The 24,256-nt window shown below is 35.0% G+C and overlaps 5 protein-coding genes across 11 annotated transcripts; 3 read left to right on the forward strand and 2 right to left on the reverse strand.

Annotated features, from left to right (window-relative positions):
• The first annotated feature begins 3,728 nt into the window (after window positions 1-3,728).
• LOC145119383 (photolyase 1) lies at window positions 3,729-6,060 on the forward strand. The gene is made up of 8 exons (XM_079055032.1): window positions 3,729-4,231; window positions 4,296-4,880; window positions 4,954-5,111; window positions 5,181-5,217; window positions 5,314-5,372; window positions 5,457-5,538; window positions 5,635-5,706; window positions 5,800-6,060. The coding sequence occupies exons 1-8, from the start codon at window positions 3,878-3,880 to the stop codon at window positions 5,971-5,973; spliced, it is 1,521 nt and encodes a 506-aa protein (XP_078911158.1). The 5' UTR covers window positions 3,729-3,877; the 3' UTR covers window positions 5,974-6,060.
• Window positions 6,061-6,077: 17 nt separating this feature from the next.
• Window positions 6,078-11,336, reverse strand: LOC145119382 (SNARE-interacting protein KEULE-like). 3 transcript variants are annotated; one of them, XM_079055029.1, is made up of 21 exons: window positions 11,087-11,336; window positions 10,646-10,707; window positions 10,490-10,571; window positions 10,236-10,314; window positions 10,100-10,150; window positions 9,917-10,013; window positions 9,797-9,829; window positions 9,593-9,718; window positions 9,080-9,268; window positions 8,890-8,973; window positions 8,695-8,793; window positions 8,534-8,604; window positions 8,176-8,272; window positions 7,964-8,086; window positions 7,783-7,878; window positions 7,548-7,664; window positions 7,392-7,469; window positions 7,116-7,309; window positions 6,939-7,032; window positions 6,763-6,852; window positions 6,078-6,202 (listed from the first exon to the last, which is right to left on the reverse strand). In XM_079055029.1, the coding sequence occupies exons 1-21, from the start codon at window positions 11,157-11,159 to the stop codon at window positions 6,131-6,133; spliced, it is 2,007 nt and encodes a 668-aa protein (XP_078911155.1). In that variant the 5' UTR covers window positions 11,160-11,336; the 3' UTR covers window positions 6,078-6,130. The 3 variants fall into 3 exon arrangements, with proteins under 3 accessions (XP_078911155.1, XP_078911157.1, XP_078911156.1); XM_079055031.1 differs by lacking the exons at window positions 10,646-10,707; window positions 11,087-11,336 and having other exon boundaries at window positions 10,461-10,543; XM_079055030.1 differs by lacking the exons at window positions 10,490-10,571; window positions 10,646-10,707; window positions 11,087-11,336 and adding an exon at window positions 10,416-10,437.
• A 3,890-nt stretch (window positions 11,337-15,226) lies between these two features.
• On the forward strand, window positions 15,227-17,464 carry LOC145121254 (uncharacterized). 4 transcript variants are annotated; one of them, XM_079057035.1, is made up of 7 exons: window positions 15,227-15,282; window positions 15,380-15,456; window positions 15,887-16,503; window positions 16,577-16,657; window positions 16,744-16,819; window positions 16,910-16,996; window positions 17,097-17,464. In XM_079057035.1, exons 3-7 carry the CDS (start codon window positions 15,904-15,906, stop codon window positions 17,240-17,242), a joined length of 990 nt encoding a protein of 329 aa, XP_078913161.1. In that variant the 5' UTR covers window positions 15,227-15,282; window positions 15,380-15,456; window positions 15,887-15,903; the 3' UTR covers window positions 17,243-17,464. The 4 variants fall into 4 exon arrangements, with proteins under 4 accessions (XP_078913161.1, XP_078913160.1, XP_078913159.1 ...); XM_079057034.1 differs by having other exon boundaries at window positions 15,232-15,278; XM_079057033.1 differs by having other exon boundaries at window positions 15,255-15,313.
• A 2,150-nt stretch (window positions 17,465-19,614) lies between these two features.
• On the forward strand, window positions 19,615-23,467 carry LOC145120680 (Class I peptide chain release factor). Of its 2 annotated transcripts, XM_079056479.1 has the most exons (8): window positions 19,615-19,996; window positions 20,252-20,311; window positions 20,398-20,480; window positions 20,573-20,637; window positions 20,735-20,768; window positions 20,843-20,913; window positions 20,994-21,094; window positions 23,284-23,467. In XM_079056479.1, the coding sequence occupies exons 1-7, from the start codon at window positions 19,717-19,719 to the stop codon at window positions 21,082-21,084; spliced, it is 684 nt and encodes a 227-aa protein (XP_078912605.1). In that variant the 5' UTR covers window positions 19,615-19,716; the 3' UTR covers window positions 21,085-21,094; window positions 23,284-23,467. The 2 variants fall into 2 exon arrangements, with proteins under 2 accessions (XP_078912605.1, XP_078912604.1); XM_079056478.1 differs by lacking the exon at window positions 23,284-23,467 and having other exon boundaries at window positions 20,994-21,277.
• On the reverse strand, window positions 21,165-22,994 carry LOC145121355 (beta-amyrin 6-beta-monooxygenase-like). Its single transcript, XM_079057115.1, has 3 exons — window positions 22,046-22,994; window positions 21,662-21,849; window positions 21,165-21,494 (listed from the first exon to the last, which is right to left on the reverse strand). Exons 1-3 carry the CDS (start codon window positions 22,992-22,994, stop codon window positions 21,165-21,167), a joined length of 1,467 nt encoding a protein of 488 aa, XP_078913241.1.
• Window positions 23,468-24,256: the final 789 nt, after the last annotated feature.

Consider the following 24,256-nt stretch of genomic DNA (forward strand, 5'->3'; position numbering starts at 1 on the left):
GAAGTAAAACAGTTTGATAACACAGTTTGAAAAGTAAGAAATCCACTTGTTTGGTAGTTATTAATCACATGTGATTTATATAATAACTATAATAGTTCAACTTGTATTCCCCCCCCCCCCATAAAAGCATTTAAAAACATTTAAAAGGTTAATTAAGGGGTATGAACTCACCTGTAGTGAGTGGTTTGGATGAACGGATTGTTATAGGATGCTAAGTGTCAAGTGAAGACTTGAACACACACAAGGATCCTAGTTAACATATAATAACACATATATGTATCCAATTAGTCATTAAACAACTAATTAACCAAGTTAAGACATCCTAAGACATGTAAAACACTTCATTTAAGTGCTATAAGTACTAAGGATTGCATCTAAGGGTTGTAGGACTTGACTATTGAGTTTAGGGTCCAAGGGTAAGCTCTTTATGAGTTTACGGTTTTGGGACCAACTCCATTGGAGTTTAAGGTCGTAAACCCATGAGTTTACGGCCGTAAACTCATGGTACTTTTACCATTTTGTGTTTTGAAGCTTTAAAGGTCATAAGAAGCATTCCTACTTGAAGTCTAAGCCTTTGGAAGTGATTAGGGCACCATTTCACTCCTTTGTGGAGTTTACGGCCCATGGACCATTTCTCCATGGGTTTACGGCCGTAAACCCAAATGGTTTATGGTCTTTATGATGTTTTAAGTCCTAAGCACATCAATGATGGGATCTAGACTAGTAAACAAGGCTTGGTAAGGGATTAGGGCACACTTTGGCCCCTTTATTAGGGTTTATGGTCCAAGAACATCTTGGACCGTAAACACCTTTGATCTTGTGTTTCCTTGTGTTTTCTAGATGATTAAGAAGTGTAGCAAGCCTTATAACAAGCCAAGGTAAGAGTACTTACTATGTAGAAGCTTGAAAGGGTGTTAAAAGTCCAAGAACACTAGTGTGTGTTCTTGGTGAAACTTGAAGATCTACACATATGGAATGATTCCACTGATGGAATCATGTAAGATCACTAGATTAAGTAAGATATCAACTTATTAGAGCAAGAAACACTTACAAAGTTGAAGATCAAGAAGGAAAAGTCGGATGATACTTGAGAGGATTTGAGTTCTAGATCTTGAAATGTGAAAAAGTGAATAAAATGGCTAAGTGCCATATTTATACCCCTTGGGGTTTACGGCCGTAAACACCTTGTTTAGGCCGTAAACTCCAAACTCTTGGAGTTTTGGAACTTTATTGTTGCACAATAAACCCTAGGGCATCCTCTCTCCTGTTATCTCCTGAAGTACTAGGCTTTAGAACACTCAAACTGACTCTACACAGCTCAAAAGTTAGTAGAAACTGTTCTGACTTCTATTGAAGTGAATGGTTGTACATAATAGAAATTTCGGGTTGTCACACCTTCTGTCTATAGCAGCGAATCAAGACTGGCCTTTAAGATAGTTCGATGTGAAAAATGCCTTCCTAAACGACCATCTTGAAGAAGAGGTATACATGGAACCTCCTCCCGGGTTGAATGTCAAAGACAAAGTGTGTAAACTAAAAAGAGCATTATATGGGTTGAAACAATCTCCTCGAGCATGGTTTGGAAGGTTTTCGAATTTCATGAAGAATATTGGATATGTACAAAGCGATGTCGATCACACCTTCTTTGTTAAGAGACAAAAGAAGAACATAACAACATTGATTGTATACGTAGACGATATGGTCATCACATGCAATGATTAAAAAGAAATAGCGAATCTTCATAAAGTTCTAGCAACCGAATTCGAACTAAAGGATCTTGGGGAATTGAAATACTTCTTGGATATAGAAGTTGCAAGATCAAAACAAGGCATATCCATGTGTCAACGAAAGTACGCGAAAGTACGCGTTGGACCTACTGGCAGAAACATGTATGCTTGACTGTCCGCCAGCCGATACGCCGATTGAAGTCAATCATGGGTTAATGATTCATTTGGATCAAGTACCAGCAAATAAAGAAAGATATCAACGCCTGGTTGGGAAGTTGATTTACTTTTCTCACTCGAGACTCGACATATCATATGTTGTTAGCGTGATGAGTCGGTTATGCATGCTCCGAGTGAAGACCATATGGAAGCAGTGTACCGAATCCTGAGATACCTGAAGTCCTCTCCCGGAAAAGGATTGTACTTCGCAAAGAATCAAAGTAGAGGGGTGAGCGGATATACATATGCAGACTGGGATAGAGACGAAACATATGGAAAGTCAACATTGGGATATTTCACATTTTTTGGGGGTAATCTAGTCACATGGAGAATTAAAAAGCAGAAGGTCGTTTCTAGATCAAGTGTAGAATCTGAACTTCGAGGAATGGTTCATGGTGTCTGTGAAATTGTTGTGGATTAAGCGAATTTTGCGAGACTTGGGGATCACTCTCACTAATCCAATGAAGTTAAGCTGTGATAATCAAGTTGCTGTGAAAATAGCAAATAACCCGGTTCAACACGATAGAACGAAGCATGTAGAGGTTGATTGTCATTTCATTAAGGACCATCTAGAAAAAGGTACTATCGAACTTCCATTGGTGCCTTCAAAAGATCAACTGGTGGACATCCTGACAAAGGCTGTATGTGGGAAGATTTTTCATAGCTCTCTTGACAAGTTGAGAATGATAGATATTCATTCTCCACCTTGAGGATGAGTGTTGTCGAGAGCTAATTAAGGGATTGATTTTGTCAATTTCCCTCTTAATGGTGTTGTATATTCCATAGTTATATGATATATAGTTTCCTGTTTTTTCATAGTTTCCTTAGCTCTAGTATTGTAAATCTGTGTATTTAAGTTCTTGATCGATTGGTGAAATAAGTATGAAAAACATTCTTGTACCTTTGAGACCCTTGTTCTACATACCCGTTGGACCAGACATACCCGATTTTATACCCGTAGTGATTTTACATGATTCAAAAACATTTTCACCAAACATGAGAAACCGTGCATGGAAAATCAACACGCGTTCATACCATTTGCATTTGATATGTTTGGTTTCCTTGCGCCGGATGCGGTGGAGCTTCTTAGTAGACTACAACGGATCATGCATAGCCATGTTATATCCACTAGATCTATGGATGTAGTCTTCAAAAGAATTGGTTTTACCATACAAAAGGGCTTAACGGCGCAACTTGTTGCCCGTTTGCCTTCTCATTCGTTGCCCGAACATATTCTAGAAAACTGGTTCATGTCCAAATCTGATCCAAAAATCCAGACGGACCCCTAACTTGACACTCAATTTTTGCTAATAGACATCTATTCTTAGGGATTCTCCCATGGACCACCATTTTTCTGTTATTACACAAAATTTTACTCCAATGGAGGAGTAAAGTGGCCGGCATTTTTATGTGAAAAAATTTTGGCCAGCATATATACCGGGCACTGTGCATCACACCAAATGTGCTTTATACTTTAAATATGATTTAATTCAATTGTCATTTGTTACTTTATCAATAGTATATTATATTTTATTAGATTTGTATTTTATAACTATTATAATTTATATTAGAATATCTTTATGGTGTAAATTTTTTGTGTGTGGTTGGAATGAAAATTATATTTTAATGTTAAAAAATCATTATTTTTTGTGGTTTTAGTGTTTCACAGGTGGAGTTGGTCTTAACCGACTTGGCGAAAATACGTTTGGTAGTAGAAGCTTTAATGAAAGAGGTAGTGTGCGCCTGGGGTCGCATCTAATTTAATATATTTTCGGTGATGATGTGTACAACATATATGCCAATCAAAGTTGACGACGTGTCAACTTCCAAACCACAACCACCTTTCAGTTTCCCTCCATTTTCATCTTTTTAACACAACTCCCCGGCGACCGCCATGCGTCTCTCCCTTCCTAGTCCTGACGGCATCTTCTTCGATGGGCACCGCCGCCGCTGCTTCCTCTCTAATCGAATCCACCGCCGTCCAGTTAGGCAGAATTAGGGTTCTTAAGGAGGGAATCCACCAACATCTTCAACCGTCATCTTCGTCATCTAATGTCGGTCCTGTTGTATACTGGATGTTTAGAGATCAGCGATTGAAAGACAACTGGGCGTTGATTCACGCCGTTGATCAGGCCAACAGACGCAATGTCCCTGTTGCGGTTGCATTTAATCTGTTCGATCAGTTCTTAGGCGCAAAAGCTCGTCAATTAGGGTTTATGCTACGAGGATTACAACAACTTCATAACGAAATCGAGCAAACTCTTCAAATACCTTTCTTCTTATTCCAGGTAAGTTACAATTCACGATTTCATTTTTGATATCGCTTCCGTTACTGAATCAGAGACGATGTAGGGAGAAGCAGTAGAGACGATTCCAAACTTTCTAGAAGAATGTGGAGCATCGCTTTTGGTTACAGATTTTTCACCTCTGAGACAAGTTCGTGGGTGGAAAGAAGAAATTAGCAAGAGAGTATCTGATTCTGTATCGATTCATGAAGTTGATGCACACAACATAGTACCTCTATGGATAGCATCAAATAAGTTAGAGTATGGCGCTAGAACCATTAGACGAAAGATCAACAACTTGCTTCCTGACTATCTGATCGATTTTCCACCATTAAAGCCTCAGAATACAAACTGGAGTTCTTCTGGAAACAGATCCATCGATTGGGAGACACTTATTGCAGATGTAGTAAAGAAAGGAGATGAAGTTCCTGAGATTGATTGGTGCAAACCAGGAGAAGCTTCTGCATTAAAGACATTGATGGGGAAAGAAAAAGGTTTCTTAACAAGTAGATTGAAGAACTACTCCACAGATCGAAACAATCCATTGAAACCCGAAGGACTTTCTGGTCTTTCTCCTTTCCTCCATTTTGGTCAGATTTCAGCTCAGCGTTGTGCTCTTGAGGCACGTAAAGTACGCAAAGTTAATCCACAGGTAATTTGGAGTTTCATTTCACATAATCTGAACTCTGAAGTCAGATTTCATCATTTCTTTTAATATTTTGAAGGCAGTTGATGCGTTCTTGGAGGAATTGATTGTGCGAAGGGAGTTATCAGATAATTTCTGTTATTATCAGCCTCAATACGACTCTTTACAGGGTGCATGGGATTGGGCTCGTAACTCACTCATGGAGCATGCTTTAGACAAACGTGAACATTTGTACACGTAAGTAACTACATTGACTTTTTTGGTTGTTTTAATCTTTGATTGATATGACTCAAATATGATATGCAGGAGGGAGGAGCTAGAGAAAGCACAAACTGCAGATCCAGTAAAACTACTACTACTACTATTACTACTACACTTTCTTGATTGATCTTATGAACATTTTTAAACTGTTTTTTTAGCAAGTCTTCTTGTTTTTCAGCTTTGGAATGCTTCTCAGTTGGAGATGGTTCATTATGGGAAGATGCATGGTTTTATGAGGTAAGTATGATTATTTTAAAAATGGAAAAATAGAGAATCAAGAAAAATCTTCTTTATGAAATCTAACAAATAACTTGATAACAGAATGTATTGGGCAAAGAAGATACTTGAATGGACTAGTAGCCCACAAGAAGCTCTAGAAATATCGATTTATTTGAATGACAAGGTATTTTGATAGTGTTAAATACAATAAACAGCAACCTACTTTCATCTATTTTTTTAATCAAGTATAATGCTATAATTGTGTCTTCAATCTTCACAGTATCATATTGACGGGAGAGATCCAAATGGATATGTTGGTTGTATGTGGTCAATTTGTGGGGTACACGACCAGGTTTATATTTTGTTTCATTTTTTTTTTTTATTATTATTATTATTTACATAAAATCTAGAATTTCTGTAAATTTATAATATATTTTTATTTTAGGGTTGGCAAGAGCGACCTGTTTTTGGGAAGATAAGATACATGAACTATGCGGGTTGCAAGAGGAAATTCAACGTTGATGGATACATTGCATATGTGAAGAGATTAGTAGGAAATATCAAGAAACGGAAAGGAGAAAATTTGTTAAATAACAAAGCAAAACAACTCGTGAGTTGATTCTAATGTTTAATATGAGTAGACTTAAATTACTGTAAGATTCAGTTTGGTTTTTTATGCCGATGAATACAAAAGTTTTTTAAAGAATGGTGAAATATAAAATAGTGGAATAAATAATCAAAAGTGAAGACGACCTGTTTGTTTATTTATACAGTCTTCAAATTTCAAGATCATCTATGGCGATCTCCTCCTCGGTTGGAGGTGGATCTGGAGTCAGCGCTTTCACTTTCTGCAAAATCAAAATAAAAAATAGGTTCTTGAATAATGAATAGAAATTTAAATTTAAAAAGGTAAATTACACTTTTGGTCCTCGAGTATATCTGATTTTTGCAATTTGTCACAAAACAATTATTGTAATTTTGGTCCTTTGATATTTCCAAATATCTAAATAAAGAACCATTATGTTATATTTTTGTCAATTAAAATGCTTTTATGTTCCGATCTTTGCTTAAATTAATGCTTCACCATTTTATAGCAATTTACATTTCATTATACCTTTGGTATAACAATGTGTTTCACTCAAATATCCATTAAAATCAGTACAATGACCCCATAAGGGAGCAGAACATAAAATAGTTTAAATGGACAAAAATATAAACATAATGACTTTTTGAGCATTGGGAGAATACGTGTTTTTATTATAAATAAATAATAAATAATTAGATAAAGTACTGCATATTAATCAGAAACTTTTTGGGACCAAAATAAAAAAGATCAGCTAAATTTAAGGACAAAAATGTAATTATTTAAAGATAGTCAAAAAGAAAAAGATAGAAGTTAGTTACTGACCTCGATAAATTGTGTGGGATCATCGAGACTAGATGAACCTAGAATTATTTCTCTACTCAATTTTGTTGTTAACTTGTGAATAACCCGCATCTGAAAGAATAAAATAACTTAATGATTTCAATTATACAAGTTATTAGTATTTTTTAACAAAATAAATAAATAAATAAAATTCATACCTCTGACCTAGTTGCCCCTCCAACGATAAAAACAAAAATCCGTTTACCCCTTCTCTTAATAAACTCGCTAGCTGAGCGTCTCAGAATCGAATCACTGTTTTTCATTTATTTTTTTACTTTTTAGTGACCACGATTTTGAAAGAATTAAAAGTTAAATATAGAAAAAAAAAGTTATACCTTGAATAGCCATCATCAGAATTACGTGGCCTAGCCCATGTTGCTCGCCTTGATCTCATGGAGTGAGCAGCTGGAGCATCCAGTACTCTTGCTGACACAGAATGTGATGCCCCGTGAAAAGTTGGACTCGGGTCATTCATACATGGGTATTCGTTCACGGGTAGCTCATTTTTGCTAAGTTTCTCTATCAGTTCCTGAAAAACATTATTATTTATTATATAGTAACAATCTACTTTTAATATAATTTTTAAAAAATACATTGCTATTTATCTGTACCTCAATAATAGGATAAAACCGTGATAACTGCCAAGCCGCTTCTTCACCAGGACGATCTTTTCTAAGACCACGCCTCTTCTGAAGAGAAAGAGATTGACTGGTCAAACATGAAAGTAGGATGCTATAATTATATGTAATCAACAGGTATAATTCCACCTTGTTATCAAATTTTAGTGGGAAGCCATTGTTTGAGGTGTTCATACTATCTGGTGCTGACTCCAGAAATCTCATATTGTAAATTGCCTTCATATCTTCAGGAAGCAAATCTGCTAACTGAACAACATAACATAATTAAAAAATGATGTTATTGGGTATATTTTACAAACTACAATGCCTTGATAAGAAAAATACAATGTCGTAATAGAATAAAAAAAAAAAAAAAAATCCTCACCTCTATTATCTTTGCAAGTTTATCAGTCTCAAATTTCTCGGGATGAGTTGCTACATATATCATTAATAATCGGATTTTTTGTTCATCTGTTGCATCCTGCATGAAGCAACAGCATACAAAATTACGATTATGGACATGTGAATGCATAAAACAGTTATTTATTCTGCTACTGTTTTCTCACTTGTTCTTTGAGAAACTTGATGATATCTTTTGTTCCTGCATCTCCAAAGACAAGGTCTTGCTCTAATTGCCCCACGTCTCTAAGTCCCATCTCCCTGATAATACCATTAATCTTTCCAGCAAGCTGTTTCAGTCAAACTAATATCAGACATGGTTGACCATTATATCAACACAACCCTGGATTTTTAAATAAAAAATACCCTAGAGACTTACATCAACATGGAGGGATAATTTGTCCATTTGTTCATTATATTGTGGTAATGCTTGAACCATCTTTTGCAAGTCACGAGTAGACATCTCCCCACCATCTCTACAAAAACAATTATGAATGTTTGTTGAATTACAAGGGTAGAATGGTCATTTGGTTTCATTCAGACACTTTATTCATTCTAGAAAGAAAAAAAAAAAAAACAGACCTTATGTATACAATAACAATTTACATGGTCATTTAGTCTCATAATATTCATGTTAAATTTGATGAATATTATGAATGTTTGTTGAATTATAAGGGTAAAATGGTCATTTAGTGTCATTCAGATAGTTTATTCATTCTAAAAAAAAACAGATACACCTGCCATGCATCTGAGCAGCTTTATTTCTGGACACAAAATTTGTCATCTTGTCATGCAAGCGTTCACTAGCCTGACATTGAACCATTGATCAAAAGCTATATAATTATATATTTTATTAAAAAACAAAATTAAAAGAAATAAAAATCTAGAAAAGACATACATCTGCTATATGGGAATGTCGGAGCTCCAGCCATACTGGATCATGATCCTCTAAAAGGACCTCTTTCCTTTCATAACCATCACCTGTTTTGCTTGGAACCTAAGCAGTATAATTACTTGATGTATAATACAAAAAGAATATAAAAAATTTCACTAACAAGATTTTATAATAATAAATAATGTACACTACACTAACCACATGAACATATTTATTTCCCTCCATTTCAAGTAAATCATGGCACATTGCATCATATGTCCATTCATGAATAACAGGAGCAATCTACAAGTAAAAAAAACAGAGTTAGTTCCTAACTCTATACTAAAAAATTTAATTAAAGATGACAGGTGGCAGAAAATGGAAAAAGGAAAAAGGAAAATGAAAAAACCTGATCTATGGATCTATCTAGAATGAGCAAATCGCATGTTTCAATTTGTGGGAAGTGGTTGAGAGTTTTATATTTCATAAGATTATTCCAAACAGCAGCAGCAAGTTTTGTAGGGATTAGATCACAAAATGTTGTCATTGTTGTGGGGTCAAGTGATTTGGCAGCTCTGTAACGCACAAATGGGAACTCCTAAACAAATATGAGTAAATTGTAAGAAATAGCAACGTACTCATGTTACAAATATAGACAATGTACTTTATTTTTTACTCATACTTACATTTATTTACCCATAATAACAACATGCTCACATTTTTCAACGACAATAATAGCAATATGTAACTCACAATAACAATGTACTTACATTTTCTTTACACATAATACAAAATATAAGTACATTGCTATTATGGGTTAAACTAAGTTGTTATATGAAAATAAATATAAATACGTTGCTATTTTTACCTTTATATTTGATAAATAGATAGGTAAAAAAAATGAACTTTTATAAAATCATACCAACATTGAAGCAAATACAGTTGCAATACGATTGGCCATGGCAGTTAGACATTCATCTCCTTTTCGGGAAAATTCTTCATCCCCATAAAGTTCTTCCAATGCGCTCCCATGATCAGTGATAAAACACTGTTATGGTATAATTTTAACTTAAATAAATCTTATTATTAAAAAAGTAAATCAATTTATGTAAATGAGATTATATACCTGGCTATCAATGGCAAAGTACTCCAAGTTCATCTGCAGAGTCCCTCAAATGTTAATATAATGAAAGAAATTATTTATATTACACAGAAAAAATGGATAATGAAACTGTTTTAACCAAACCTCTTTCATGCCACGTAAGCGAGACTTTATAGTTGGCTCCTTTTTTATGTCAGCAACCAATTCTTTTGAAACAGATGAACTGAAGAAGACATAAGCTCTAAAAGGAGAAATAAAGCAAGTTGTTAATAGTCTTGGATACAAGATAAATAACATGAATAAAAAGATATATGATCTTTCACATACTCTTTATATAGAGGCGCTTTTCCAGCCATGTCAGCCAATAGGAAGTCAACACTGTATGTATTTTAACAGAAGCATAAAAGAACACAATTAAGATACTATCAGTTGTTGATTTTATAAAAAAGATCAAATAATTTACTTTTCTTTTGTTGGTTGGATGTAGTATACTGCATCCATGGAGGGCAGTGGTTGTCTTCTCTTGTGAATTTGTTCCACCACTGTATGAAAAAAATAAACATATTATTCACCTCTATAAATTACAAATATGTCAAGTGACTTCACAAGATATATTCCAATGTCATTCTTAACTCAAAATTACCAATATGAGTAAAACATGTTGACCATTAAGAAAAAAGGAATTCACATTTTGTTATACTGGCCTTTGTGTCTTACATGAAACTCCTTCATCTGTGATATCTGCCATTTTGCATGAACATGACATGATTTTAACAGTAACTCTGTCCATGATGAGTACCTAAAAACATTGAGTGTAAGATAGTAACAAATAGAAAAAGAATTAATAGCAGCATTACTATAAGTTTCCTATACCTTCCAGTTTGATGATTTTGAGTCTGGTCTTTTTGCAGATCTAATCATTTCATACAATAATCCTGCACAATGAATGAAAGTAATGATTGAATTAACATAATATCAGAAGCATATGTGCAAATAACCAGGACAAAAGCAACTGATTTAAATTGATTCGCACATCAATTTTGTAAACAGCTCCCTTAATTTTTTACGTTAGAAGCAAAGAGGCTATATGGTTTCTGAGAATTGTAATTAAACTGAAAACCACAGCTCTATACACGTAATTTTTTCAAATTCAAACAAAGATCAAACACTAGAGCATTCAAGGTCACTTCAATAATCTGATGACGACCACAATTAAACTAAAAATGCACACATGCATACATACATATTACATACATGGATACAGATTGATATACAACAGAAAAACAGAGAGTGAAATTGCAGAGAAAAACTCACGATCACGACTAATTTGTCTGAAATGTTTGTCCCCGTTGCCTTGGGACGAGGTATCCGAATCAAACATCGACATAATTGATGGGAAATGCAAACTACTTGGATTGATCGAAGAGAAACCTCGAAATTCAAAAGAAAAAAGAGATCGTATTAAACAGTTTGTTTGATGTTTTTGAAGAATAAGGAAGATGGAGATGAATTAAAGGGGTGGGAAATGGAAATGGCTGACCGGTGGGTAACCCGAACGTTACCCGAAATTTCATAAACGTTTTTCGTTTTGAATAACGGTCATGCCGGGTCAGACCGGTTCTTTCGAAGGTTCTTTGATAAGACAAATAACATGTTTATGAATTATCGAAATTTTACGATTTTTTATTTCAATATTTTTCTGATCTTTTAAAGAAAGTATTTGTTTTAATTTCCATTAGGATAAATATTATTAGTCAATCGGAGAAAAAAAATACAAAAAGATAGAAGGGAAAACTATGTTAATGGTTTCGACTGTCGTTGGTGATATATGTTAGATATTTTGATTGAAACTGAATAATAGCATTTATTTAATATAAAAAATATATGAGTGATGTTTTTATATAGAGCTAAAACATTGAATTTCAAAATATAACATTTTAAGCAAACGATGTAGTTGACATTTTTAATATAAAAATATATTTTTACTGCTATTTGTGGAACAATAGAAAATAAAAGAATTTTGTTCCAAGTTAATGTAATGTTATTTCTGGAACAACAAAAAATAAAAGAATTTTGTTCCAAGTTAGTGTAATTGATATTCGTTATTTATCTGACTAAGTTGATGAATATTTTATGATAAACAGAATTAGCTTGATGGTTAACTAGCAATAAACTCTTAAATAATTAGATAACAAAAAATTTGGTCGTTGTAGCTATTATTTTGTTTTAAAATATCATTTTAATTTTTAAAGATTTTACCATCGTTGTATTTTGATTGTACTGTTTTTGTAGGAGTAAATGTCATCAAAGGGGAAAAGTCATTTACGCGTGAAGATATGGTTTTTGAATCGGCTACGGATAAGCCATTGAAGTAGGTCAACATTCCCACCCATTCTCGAATGTTAATCGATGTTGTATAGATATATCATTGAGAAGTTAACCACAATAGATTTCATACGAGTAACATTCAGAAATAGGGATGAGCATATGGACCGGGGAACCGGTACCAGAACCGGAACCCGATGGAACCGGTCGGGCCGGGACCGGGACCGGGACGATATTCTTGTGGATTTTTGGAACCGGTACGGAAAAAACCGGAACCGTATGTTGCTATTTCTCAAGGACTGGTTTCAACATTAAAGACACGGCAAGAACTGGTAGAACCGGCGATCCGATTCGGTTCCTATTTTCAACAAAGTTCGGTTCCCGGACCGGTTTCAGCCGGATCGGTTCCTTTGCTCATCCCTATTCAGAAAACAACTTAGGTTGGATGATTTAGCCTTGGTACCAACTCGGCAAACACCGTCTTGTGTTTCATCATGGCATTGGCAAGGCCATGCATATTCCGAGTCTTTCTCTTCATTTTGCTTTTTGACCAACCTTCAACGGCTAAATATTAAAAAAGTTAACTTTTTTTTTTCAACATTATACACTATAAATAAGTACTAAACCTAAACACCAATTTACACCACACCAACTTCGTCTTTAATTTTAAATAAAATGTCTTCTTGATCATCATCTCCTTCTTCGGGAACTTTTGATTTTGTGCCACAAGTGGATGTCAACGTTGCTATACGTGTATGATTTTAGAAGACAAAGAAAACATGATATATGTGAGTTTGACGATCATGAAATCATTATGGACACACAACCACTAGAAATTAGTGATGATGAGTTCATGGGAAAAACAACTATAATAAATGATATAGAAATCCATCAGTGATCTTTGCCGCAAATTTAATGTTTTAAGTTTTTGACTTTTTGAATTGTTATGCTTTAATTTCTTGTTATGTAATTTTTACTTTGATTTAATAGAAAATTTAATTTTAAATAGAAAAATCTTAAAGAAAAGGCCATAGTAAGCCACCCCACCTTAATGGCAAGTTAAACATGATGTGTGTTGCGAAACTCATGTGACAATCGAAGGTGGTAGTGCCTAAAATGTGACACCACTCCCTCCAACCTTAATAAAAATAAAAATGCGAGTCACGTTCAAAATACAACCTAATAGGAAAAAAAAAAGCATAAAATCAATCATCAATCATGAATTCATTTAATTCATTTGAATGAGTGATAAATAGAAAGAAAGATCTAAAGTTTTTCATTATGAGCTCATTCATGTATTCATATTATACGTATACAAAATACAAAGCTTTGTACGAGGAAACTAAATCAAATCATATATTTACAAATACGCAATACATATGCTTCTAAATCTCATACCTAAGTCAACTCATATACCAAAACTCTCAATGATTGCTGCAATCTGAGTTCATGTATAGTTAGCATATAGCACATATAGGGTATCAAATCTGCACATATACGTGAGGTGTTCTAGAATGATATCATGATTCACAATCTTCTAGCTGAGTATTCTACAAAACTTTTGGGAAATTATTATTATTTTGAAAAGAGATTTTGACTTGTAAATGTGGTCACATATATTTAACATTAATTCAATTAATAATCAAATGGTCTTTGGCCTAATGGTAAAGACATTTGAAAGGTCATTGGTTCAAGTCTTCCTTAAGACATTGATGGTGATAGTTAAGAGTAGATTGGTTTACCGTTTAAAAAAAATCGATTAATTAATGTCTAATTACATTTAACATACCTACACAAAAGTCACATACCTAAAGTACTCACTTTTCACATACACCTAGGGGTGTAAACGAGCCGAGTCGAGCCGAATACTACCAAGCTCGAAGCTCGGCCCGACTAAAATACTCGAGCTCGAAACTCGGCTCGAACTCGACTCGAACCTTAATTTTAAGCTCGAGCTCGGGCTCGTGAAATACTCGATAGTCTCGAGCTCGGCTCGGCTCGGCTCGACTAATATTTAAAAAAAAAATCGAAATCACTAAATTGAGTAAGAAATATTAAGCATTCCACATGCAAATGTCCAAACTACAAAAAAAAACCACTATTAATCACCTAATATCAATATAACATCAACCATATATGTCATAAATGAATAATTATAAAGAAATGACATATATGCTATAAATGAACAATTATAAAGAAATGACATATATGTAAATTACACTAAGTTCGACTAAGCTCGCGAGCCTTACGAGCTGAGTATTTTAGTACTCGAGCTCGGCTCGATAAGGTGCTCGAGCTCGGCTCGATTAAGGCCGAGTCGAGTTCGAGTATTTTCCGAGTCGGTCTCGAATTTCTCATGAGTTGGCTTGTCTCACTTACACCCCTACATACACCCACACACACTTAACCATCATCGGTCCAAACATATTTAGGGCTCGAAGCAAAAGGAGAATAAAAGTCCCTTAAAAAATAAAAAAAATATATTAAGACATAAACTAGTTACCGAATTTTCTTTTAGATGCCATCCACTTTCTTTCACTTCTCTCTTTAAGGGAGATTTGATAGACCTGACAAATGTGTCGTGTCGTGTCATAATAATAAACTAATTGAGATAGGTTGATCCTAATCTGACTCGTTTACTTAACGTGCCGTGTCAACCCATTTATTTTCGTGTTAGATTTCAGGTTAAGGGTATACCTTAAATTGTGTCATGTCATGTGAGGTTGAAACATTAAACATGTTTAAAGAGTAGAATCTAGGTAGGCGGAATGGAAAAAGTAATTTTTTGAATGTGGAATAATGTAAATTCATAGTAAGTTTAGATGAAAAATGGAAAAAGTTGAAGTTGGGGAGGCGAAGGACGGGATGATGAAGAAGAAAGGTTAGTCGAGGGGAATGTGTAGTTTGAAAAAAAACAAAAAAATTGAAAATGAAGTCTTGACCTAAACGGTTAGTTCGTTTTCATATTACAAAATGACTTAGTCCAAAATAATTTTGGTTTTAAGTCTTTCTAGTTGATTTAAATTGAATTTTTCAACCCTCATTTTACATGTTTATTTTTCATATAATATCGTATTAACCCAATCGAAATATCTCTTATTAAAATACGTTTATTTCGTATCGAAATCATATCATATTAACATGTCCTGATGATCTCTACAATACAACCCCTATGGCCAATGTCGGTAATATAATTCTAGAAACCTCTTTTAAGTTGTAAGTTGTAACATCATAGTTTTTCGTTATCGCTCGATTTGCTCACCACGCACCCATTGAACGCAGATTAATCAAGTCTGAAACCCCAAAACTAAACTCCGAATTCTGGTGTTCCTCATTAGAATCGTTCAATTCTGCGAAAGGTATCTCTCTAGGGTTTAAATTTGATATACGACGATGTTTCCACTTTCCTGTATGTCTTTATGTCGGTTCTAGTTCGACTGGGTTTTGATTTTCTATTTATTACGGTTGCACGATTTCATTTCCGTTTAGATTCTTATGCTTATTACTGCTTTTTACGTAAAAAATCATGTTGGTGATCTTCGTGTTTATGACTTCAAATCGATCCATTTTAGGAAACAGAGGCTTGATTTTAGTTTTTGTTAATCAGAAATCGGTAACTGTTCTTTCTTAATCATTAAATCCGCTAGTTCGCTTTGCTTAATTGGCAGGTCTTCTGATTAGAATAAGAAACAATTCATGTTGCTAAATACTAATGGTAGGTGAATGGTTATGCTAGTACTTTAATTTCATGTTTAGTGTTCATATTGGTTACTTGTTTGAATTGTTCAGAGAATAGTTTGAAGAAGATGCAAGGTGGAAGAGGAAGAGGAAGAGGAAGTGGAAGAGGTAATCCTTTCTTTGGTTTTGGTGATCCTTTTTCTGGTTTTGGGGGTATGCCTAGCTTATTTGGAGGACGAGACCCATTTGATGATCCTTTCTTCACACAACCATTTGGTGGAATCTTCTCGGGGAGTCCTTTCATGGACTTGAATCCATTTGGATCAAGCTTATTTGGTCCAAGAGCAAGCCCTTTCATCAATCAACAACCACCTAGAATTCATGAAACCCGACCTTCACTCCCAAACAACTCAAGGGGACCAATTATTGAAGAACTGAACTCTGATGATGAAAGTGAGCAACCTGATGATGAACACAATAAGAAAGAGAATCCTGGAACACATTTTAGGTCTGAGATACAACCTTACATTGAGCATCCAGATGATGAATTTGAAGGTGGAGAAAGAAGGGGGACACAATTTGGGAATGATTTCAGTATTATGAATAATAACACACACAATCATCCACAAACACATAGTTTCACCTTTCAGAGCTCTACTGTAACGTATGGTGGTTCTAATGGAGCATACCATACTTCCTCTACAACCAGAAGGAGTGGCAGTGATGGAGTAAGTAACACCAACACAAACATGTTATTGAAAATTTTTTTTTTTTTTGATGGTGTGACATGTGGGATTTCAGCTGAGATTTGAAGAATATAAAGAAGCTGATTCATTCACTGGGGAGGCAGCTCATAGGCTTTCTAGGGGTATTCATGACAAGGTAATTTTGATTTCAAAGTAGAATGTTGAAAGTGTATAATGAATTCTTTTGTGTATTTTGATGAACAAAATTTTTATGATGGGTAGGGCCATACGCTAGCAAGGAATCTGAAATCAGATGGTAAGGTGGATACAATGCAGGTTTTGCACAACATCAATGAAGGTACATATATGATATATATCTATTTTGTATATTAGCAATGTAAATGTAAAAAGGGTAAAAATGTCTTTTTCTTTCGGCATGTGTTGGTAGATGAGGTTGATGGGTTTGAAGAGGCTTGGAAAGGAAAAGCTAGGAAGCATTTACCTGGCTGGATTGGTGGACCGAGTATTAATGAAGGTAACTGAATATGTAGTTTTTTTCAAGTTGAGTTTATTTCCACTTTTGTAAAGATATACTATCATATAAGATGAGTGGTGTTTGACTAATTGACTTTTAGGGTTGGGTGAGGGAAGCAGAAGCACAAGGGCACTGCCTTCAACTGAGGGCACAAGGGGACATGAAGTAAGCTCCTCTGTAGTGGGTGTCAGAAGGAAACCAGATGCTGCTGAACATGCACAGTCTTCAAAGATCAGAAGACATTGAGACGAATGTAACAGCTGAGCTAATATATAGTAGTATATTAGCTCAACTGTTACACTAGTTTCCAAGACTGAGTTTATTAAGAGAGCCAACATTTGTATTTTATGTGTTTTATGGCATGAATGTTTGTGGCTTTTCATCTGTTAGGCTCAAAAACGTTGAATGAAAATATGCTAAAAAGTTCACAAATAATTTTGTAGAAATTTAGCAAAAAATGTTTTTTTAGTTTTGCATATTGAGAAAGGGAAGTTTGATTTTTTTTAACAACTTACAAGGAAATTCACAATACTCGCCTCCCAACAAAAGTTGTATGAGCAATGGCAGGTTAGAATGTGTAATGTGGATATTACGAATTTTCTTGTAAGTTTCTAGAAATATCGGTATATATTATTACTTAATAAAAGGTATTTGGCTTCTAAGTTCCAACAGTGCATAGAAGAAGCTCATCACTGAATGATCTCCTTCAAGGTAAATGTGGGAAAAGAAACATGCCATATGGGTGTAAAGAAAAAGAAGCGGTAATAAGCTAGTAAATATTGTACGTAACACAAACATTGAAAACGTGTATTAGCAATAAAACTCGACATATATACTAGCAACCGACTACCTTAGTGGCCTATAGGGTAAGGCATTCAATGTTCAAGTTTTTAGCGTCTAGAGTTGATCAGAAGAAGGTATGTATGTGATCGGTGTCTAAGCATATCCCAAAGGGCGAGTCTTCCCTTACCATTGCAAAAACAGAGAGTGCAATGGGCGATCGGAAACCCATTTATATTATATACATAACACCAATATAAGCAAAATGTATAGGTAGGGCATTGAGACCATAAAATATGGAGTATTCGCATGTTACTGCACCACTCTGATTCTAAGCCTCCACGACCTCTTATTTAGGGTCACATCCAGTAAAAACCAACTTTTTCAAGTCTAACCGCACAATATCTCCTTACTTCCTTCTTAAGTGTCCTTTTGTAATCACAATATCAAAATTGACCGTTTCCGCCTTCCTAACCCTAGTTGTGTTTTCTCAAATGGACATGTTCGAACCACTATAATTTTTAGGTGATCAGTGTCACTTCCAATGATTGTCATGTTTGATATCATTTGCAATAAAGTTCTACCACCAGCAACGGCGGACCTAGAACAAAATGTAACAGGTAGCATGCCGGAAAAATTGCACTATGCCAAAAACAATTTCAAAGAATTTCCACTGTGCCAAAAAAGTTAATGGGCAACAAAGGCTACCTTGGGCTTACAATAAGGTTCGTCACTGACTGCTAGTTGATGAAACATCCTTATTTTCATGACCACCATCTTCATCTAGTGTTCCTTCTTGATTGCGCAACATTTGGATCTATATAACAAAGATGCCTATCCGTATCTACTTCTACTACTTCACCATTTTGCTCACTGAATCCGAAGTTAAATAATAAACACTTTGTCTAAAATATGTTCGTCGTGACCCTTTTCCTTCCAACGACCTCTTCCATGTACCAACCTAATATTTAACTTAGTCTTAGACTATGTCACCAATACAATGTTGTGGGCAAAAAACATACACCAAGGTATCCTCCCTAGATCTTAGAAGAGATCTCATCCATAATCAAAGAAAATATGTAATGACTAAGAGTTGATTTTTGATGAAACACGATTTCCACTAGGAACAAATATGCATGACTAACAACTGAACAAACACAAGTCGGTCCCCAATCGTTTTCTTATGAATGATATTATATTCCTTCCCCATGTCGATGGACATCATGTCGAGATCTTCGCTTCTTTCTCTATATTTCTCCATTTGGTGTATGAGGAGGCGGATTGTCTCTACGGTCAACCTCCGGTGCATGAAACATGAAATTGTGATTTCCAGAAAGTGTTGTTTCATTTTTTTTAACCTACCTTCGATGAGTCTTTTACATAACTCCAATACTCCATGGTATATGACCAAGTAGTTTGATACGTCTATGGTTGCTACAGCTTTGGACATAACATTTTTTAGATATCGGTATCATAGTACCATATTTGTACTCATCCGATATCTTGAGTGGCTTTGAGATAATGTTAACAAGATACATGAGTCACTATACTTATTCAGTTTCTCCTCCTAAGGCCTAAGCACAGCCACAAAGAGATAAGACTTTGATATGGGCCAATGGCTTTGTCCCTCCATTCTCCTTTAACTGTCCTTTCACTTCATCACTTACAAACTACATGTGGGCACTCCCTTTATACGATCTCTTTCGTTTAATGCTCATCATATTTTTATCCCTGTCTTGCGGAGTAACCTTGTTAAATAAAGAATGGAAATAAGTAAATCATCACTATGGTTGCGATATATAAGAAAAATAAAAATGTGATTTTCTTTTTATAGAACCAAAAAAAAAAAAAAAAAAAAAGGAAAAGCATTCCGTGGAGGGTGGAGCGGTATCGCTGGTGAATTTAGGAACATGAACGTTTAGCTTCCTCAAGAGCGCTCGATGGCGGCAATCAGGACCATCGCCACAAGTTTCTTCCAGTCTTCATCGTTTTCAACCTTCATTCGCACCTGTAGCACACATGGTCCGCGCATCCGTCCTCCCATCTGCTTTATTACCCGTCCAATCAGCTACGCTCCAATCCGATGTGCGGCAGCGACAGATTCCGGCGGTGGTGGCCATAAGAAGGCTTCGGCGCGGATGTCTCAGGTTCATCAACTCTTGCACGAAGCTGAGGAGAGAGCTGCCGGCCACAATGAACCTATTCCAACGATTACTTTAGGTATAACTTAACAATAACATCAAAACCTCAAAATTTCAGTTAACACTTGAATAAATGGTTTTCTGTCTTCTCCGTTTGTGTCGTGAATTCAATTGAATGTATCGATATATCCGCAGGATGAGTATGTTGCAATTTCGGATTGCCTTATCATTGAATTTTGAGATTTGAATAATCCCAATGATGTTTTGAGTTCTTTGATGCTCGCTCCATTTAAACCCTATACCTAACTTCATTACTTTCAACTCTGTGATCTAGATCATGTCAGTGTAAGCTTTGCTAGGAGTGGTGGGCCTGGAGGTCAAAATGTTAACAAAGGTGTACTATCTTCCAAATCTTTCAAATCAATTGCATTTACCTTTGAATGGCAACATTGTTGTTTTATATAATCTTCTCATTTGCAGTGAACACCAAGGTTGATATGAGGTTTAACATTAAAGATGCATACTGGTTAAGTGAGAGAGTGAGAGATAAGATCTTGCAAATGGTTAGTTTGCTACTACTTTTAATCTCTCTCTTTTATTTTCTTTTTTGTACTTTGGTTATGATGTCTTAAAAGGAAACATGTTCTTTAATCAGGAAAAGAATCGAATCAACAAAGATGGGGAGCTTGTGATTTCTTCAACAAAAACCAGAACACAAAAGTTAAATTCTGTCCACTACACTTTCAATATGTTCTTAATGTGTTCATAAACCAAACATTATTATATACTTAAAAGTTAAAACAAATTGCTTCTTCAGGGGTAATATCCAGGATGCATTGGAGAAACTTCAGGTATTAAATATCAATACGCTTTAAAATCTTTCTTTAAATATAAATTCTCTGTTTAATAAAAATGAATACAATAGGAAATCATTAATGCTGCATCTTACGTCCCACCACCCCCATCACAAGAACAAGTAAAGAAAATTAACAAAATGTAAGTCTTTTACTTTTCTTGTGCTATATTTTACAAAGAGCTTCAAGTTTTACCTTTTTCTTTTTCGTTTTTTCATATAGAGCTGCTATATCAGAGGCAAAAAGGTTGCAGAGTAAGAAGGTCCTTTCACAAAAGAAAGCATTTAGAAGAAGCAAAGACAGTTATGACTAAAAATTATTATGTAAGATTACTACTCCCATAAATTACTATTTTAGGTATCTAAAGATTATTGAAAAGAATACAAGAAAACATTACATAGAAAGCGTATTTGATAATCGAGCACTTTCATTATGAGGAATTAGGCGAATTGGTAGACCATTACTTGGGGTAGGAGATGAATGGAAGATTATCTTTTCATTTGGCATGAGTTTTTCTAACCTAAATCTTGTTACAACATTATGCATAAACACAAGTACTTCTAATCGGGCATACTCTTTACCCGGGCACATCCGTGGGCCCCCTCCAAAAGGCACAAACGTATACGGAGCGGGCCCACTTCCTTCAAATCTTGACGGGTCAAATCTTTCCGGATCCGGGAAATACTTTGGATTTTTGTGTGTTGTATGCACCATCCAAAATGTCTGAAAAAGGTTCCAAAAATTTATTGATCTTATAATAAGAATATGGAGAATAAAGTGTAAAAAGAGGGAGAAAAAATGAAAGTTGGATGCTATAATAAATAAGTCAATGAAAGTACATTGCTATTTCTTGCATTTAACTAGTAAAAAGAAGGTGAATGTTACATTACCTTCCATCCCTTTGGAATAGTGTAACCCGCATAGGTAAAATCAGTTACAACCTCTCTAAAAGAGCCTTGAGCAGGTGGTATAAGCCTAAGTGCTTCTCGCGCCATATTCCATGAATACTTCATCTTTTCTATATCTTCCCAACTTAACAACTCACCCGGAGCTTTCGATTCCACAATCGACATTTGTTCTGCATTTCAACGTATAATGTTATAATATGAAAAAAGTGCAAGTAGGACGCTATAATAAACAAATCAATGAAAGTGGCTTTTGCAAATTTCACAAAAGAGTTATAAAGCATCACATCAGCCTAATCCATATTGGAATTGAAACTCTCATACTGAAGCTATTGATTCTCAATCTGCTTTTTTGAAGTTGAGGATTACCTTTTAAAACTTTCTCATAGACTTCGGGAATTTCTGCAAGATACTTCAAGACGAAAGTGACCATACTACTCGTGGTCTCATAGCTCGCAACTAACAAACCAATAATACTATTTGAAATCTCCATATCGGTCATAAACTCGCCATTTTCATCCTTCATAACTAACATTTGAGATAACAAATCTCCCCTCAAATTTATATCTTCATTTTTCGTTATTTTCTTCTTTCTTTCCGCAATAATATTCATAAGCTCATCGCGTACCAACTTCCCGCCTTTAATCGCACCGTTATACGCAGTCCCCGGGAAATTTATAGGCATCGAAAACATCCCATTTGTGATAAGGGTAAAATGGTCCGCCAACTTTTGAACGTGCTTTTCATCCTCTATGCTCATGAAAAGCTTACACGCTAACGCGAATGTATACTTTTTAGACAAAGGAAAGATACTAACTTCCCTGTATGGCACCCAATCATTTTCCAGGTGACTGCGTGCCATACAGTCCATTTCAGATATGTACCGTTTTAAAGCTTCGGGCTTTAAGATATCACGGATAAAGTTACGTTGGAGTGATGTCACCTCCTTCACCGGATAATTAACAAACTCCGGGAAGAGTAACGCCTTTTTCATGGATTCCGGCCACCATGAAGTGAGGAGCTTGGTCTCGTTTGTGAAGAGGAATTTATGGCCGTGGGCCCCGCAAAACACCACCATTTTTTCTCCTAATAGAGATGTTTGGAAAACGTCTTGTGAGTACTTTTTCATTCTTTGTGAAACGTATGTTTGAGCACCCAACATTGCAAAATCCATGTTTTCACCGATGAATGGCCATCCACTTGACCCGGGTAGATTTGTTTCGTGTTTTTTTGTGGTTTTTTGATGGATTTGAAGAAATAGAAAGATGGAAATTGGAAGAATTAAAAGGGGAAGTAGATATGTTGTCAAGGTTTCCATTATTTATTTTTCTTGTGATGATTACCAAGAAGAAGATGAACATGTGAATGTTAGTTTCGTTGTGAAGGTGTTTTATTCACAAATTAGCACATTATAAGACAAGAAAAAGAATATTAATTGTAATTAATCTAATAATTTCTATATTTCAGCAACTTGTATGTTGACAAAATTTGGCATTCCCATCAAAGTTCTGATATTAAAAGTTAAGGGAGAAAGACAAAATAATACATTGAATGATAAAGGTATAAAACAAAAACTGAAATTCGTTTTTCTCATCGTGGGTATGCAGGACGCTTCAACTGAAAATACAACTCTTCATGCATCGTGAATATGTTTCTATAGATGTACACTGCAGTGGATATGAAAGAGGGGAATTGTTACGCTTGTATATGTAATAAAGCCTAAAGCTGGTATTCCAATTCTGTATACAAGCAATAAAGCGTTATGCATGTATGCATACAATAAAGCTTAAAGTAGGTCTACAAGCAATAATGCAAGCAGATATGGAAGCAAGAAAGAGCTCAACCAGTATACATGAAATAAACCATAAAACATGTATACATTAAACATAAAAAATTATACAAGCAAAAAAAACGTTATACATACAGAATACAAAAGAACATAAAACATAGTTACATGCAATAAAACATAAACCATTTATACATATGATAAAAGCATGCAACATTTCTAGTGGCCGGATTTGTATTAAAACCAAAATTACGTCTTATTTTGAAAAAAGCATCATGTATTCCATATTTAGGTTAGGGAGATCTCGGGTTTTCGGATTGGATATCCACCATTGTTGATGACACTAAATTGGACAACACTGTAATGAGAATCAAGAGAGAACGATGGGTGTGGTGAAAACAGTCCAATTCCACTTTCTCAATGATTAATGAAACATTACTTGTATTGAATTGGGTAGAGTTATGGGCTATGAAATGATTTAATTGTTTGATAAACAAAAGTGGTGAAAATAAAGGTTTTAAATGAATATAATGTCAAATAAGAAGAAAAGGAGCTCAATTGTGTCAGTTTTGTATGAAGAATGACGTTAACTTTCTTGGGATTTAATTTTAAGAAACTCATGTCTTCTTTGTATCTTTTTAAAGTCAAGTTTTTACCGGAGAATTGCTAGCCACAACCTAGTGTCAAAGTGAAGAGGGTGGATGGCTGGATGCGTGATGCGTCATCCATGCTTTGCCTGATTTGTACCGATGAGACGGAAGAGCTTCGTCACATTAAAAATTAACCATGAATTC

Source organism: Lactuca virosa, chromosome 6, assembly GCF_052849685.1.
Source record: "Lactuca virosa cultivar CGN04683 chromosome 6, Lactuca_virosa_CGN04683_v6, whole genome shotgun sequence".
NCBI classification, from domain to species: domain Eukaryota; kingdom Viridiplantae; phylum Streptophyta; class Magnoliopsida; order Asterales; family Asteraceae; genus Lactuca; species Lactuca virosa.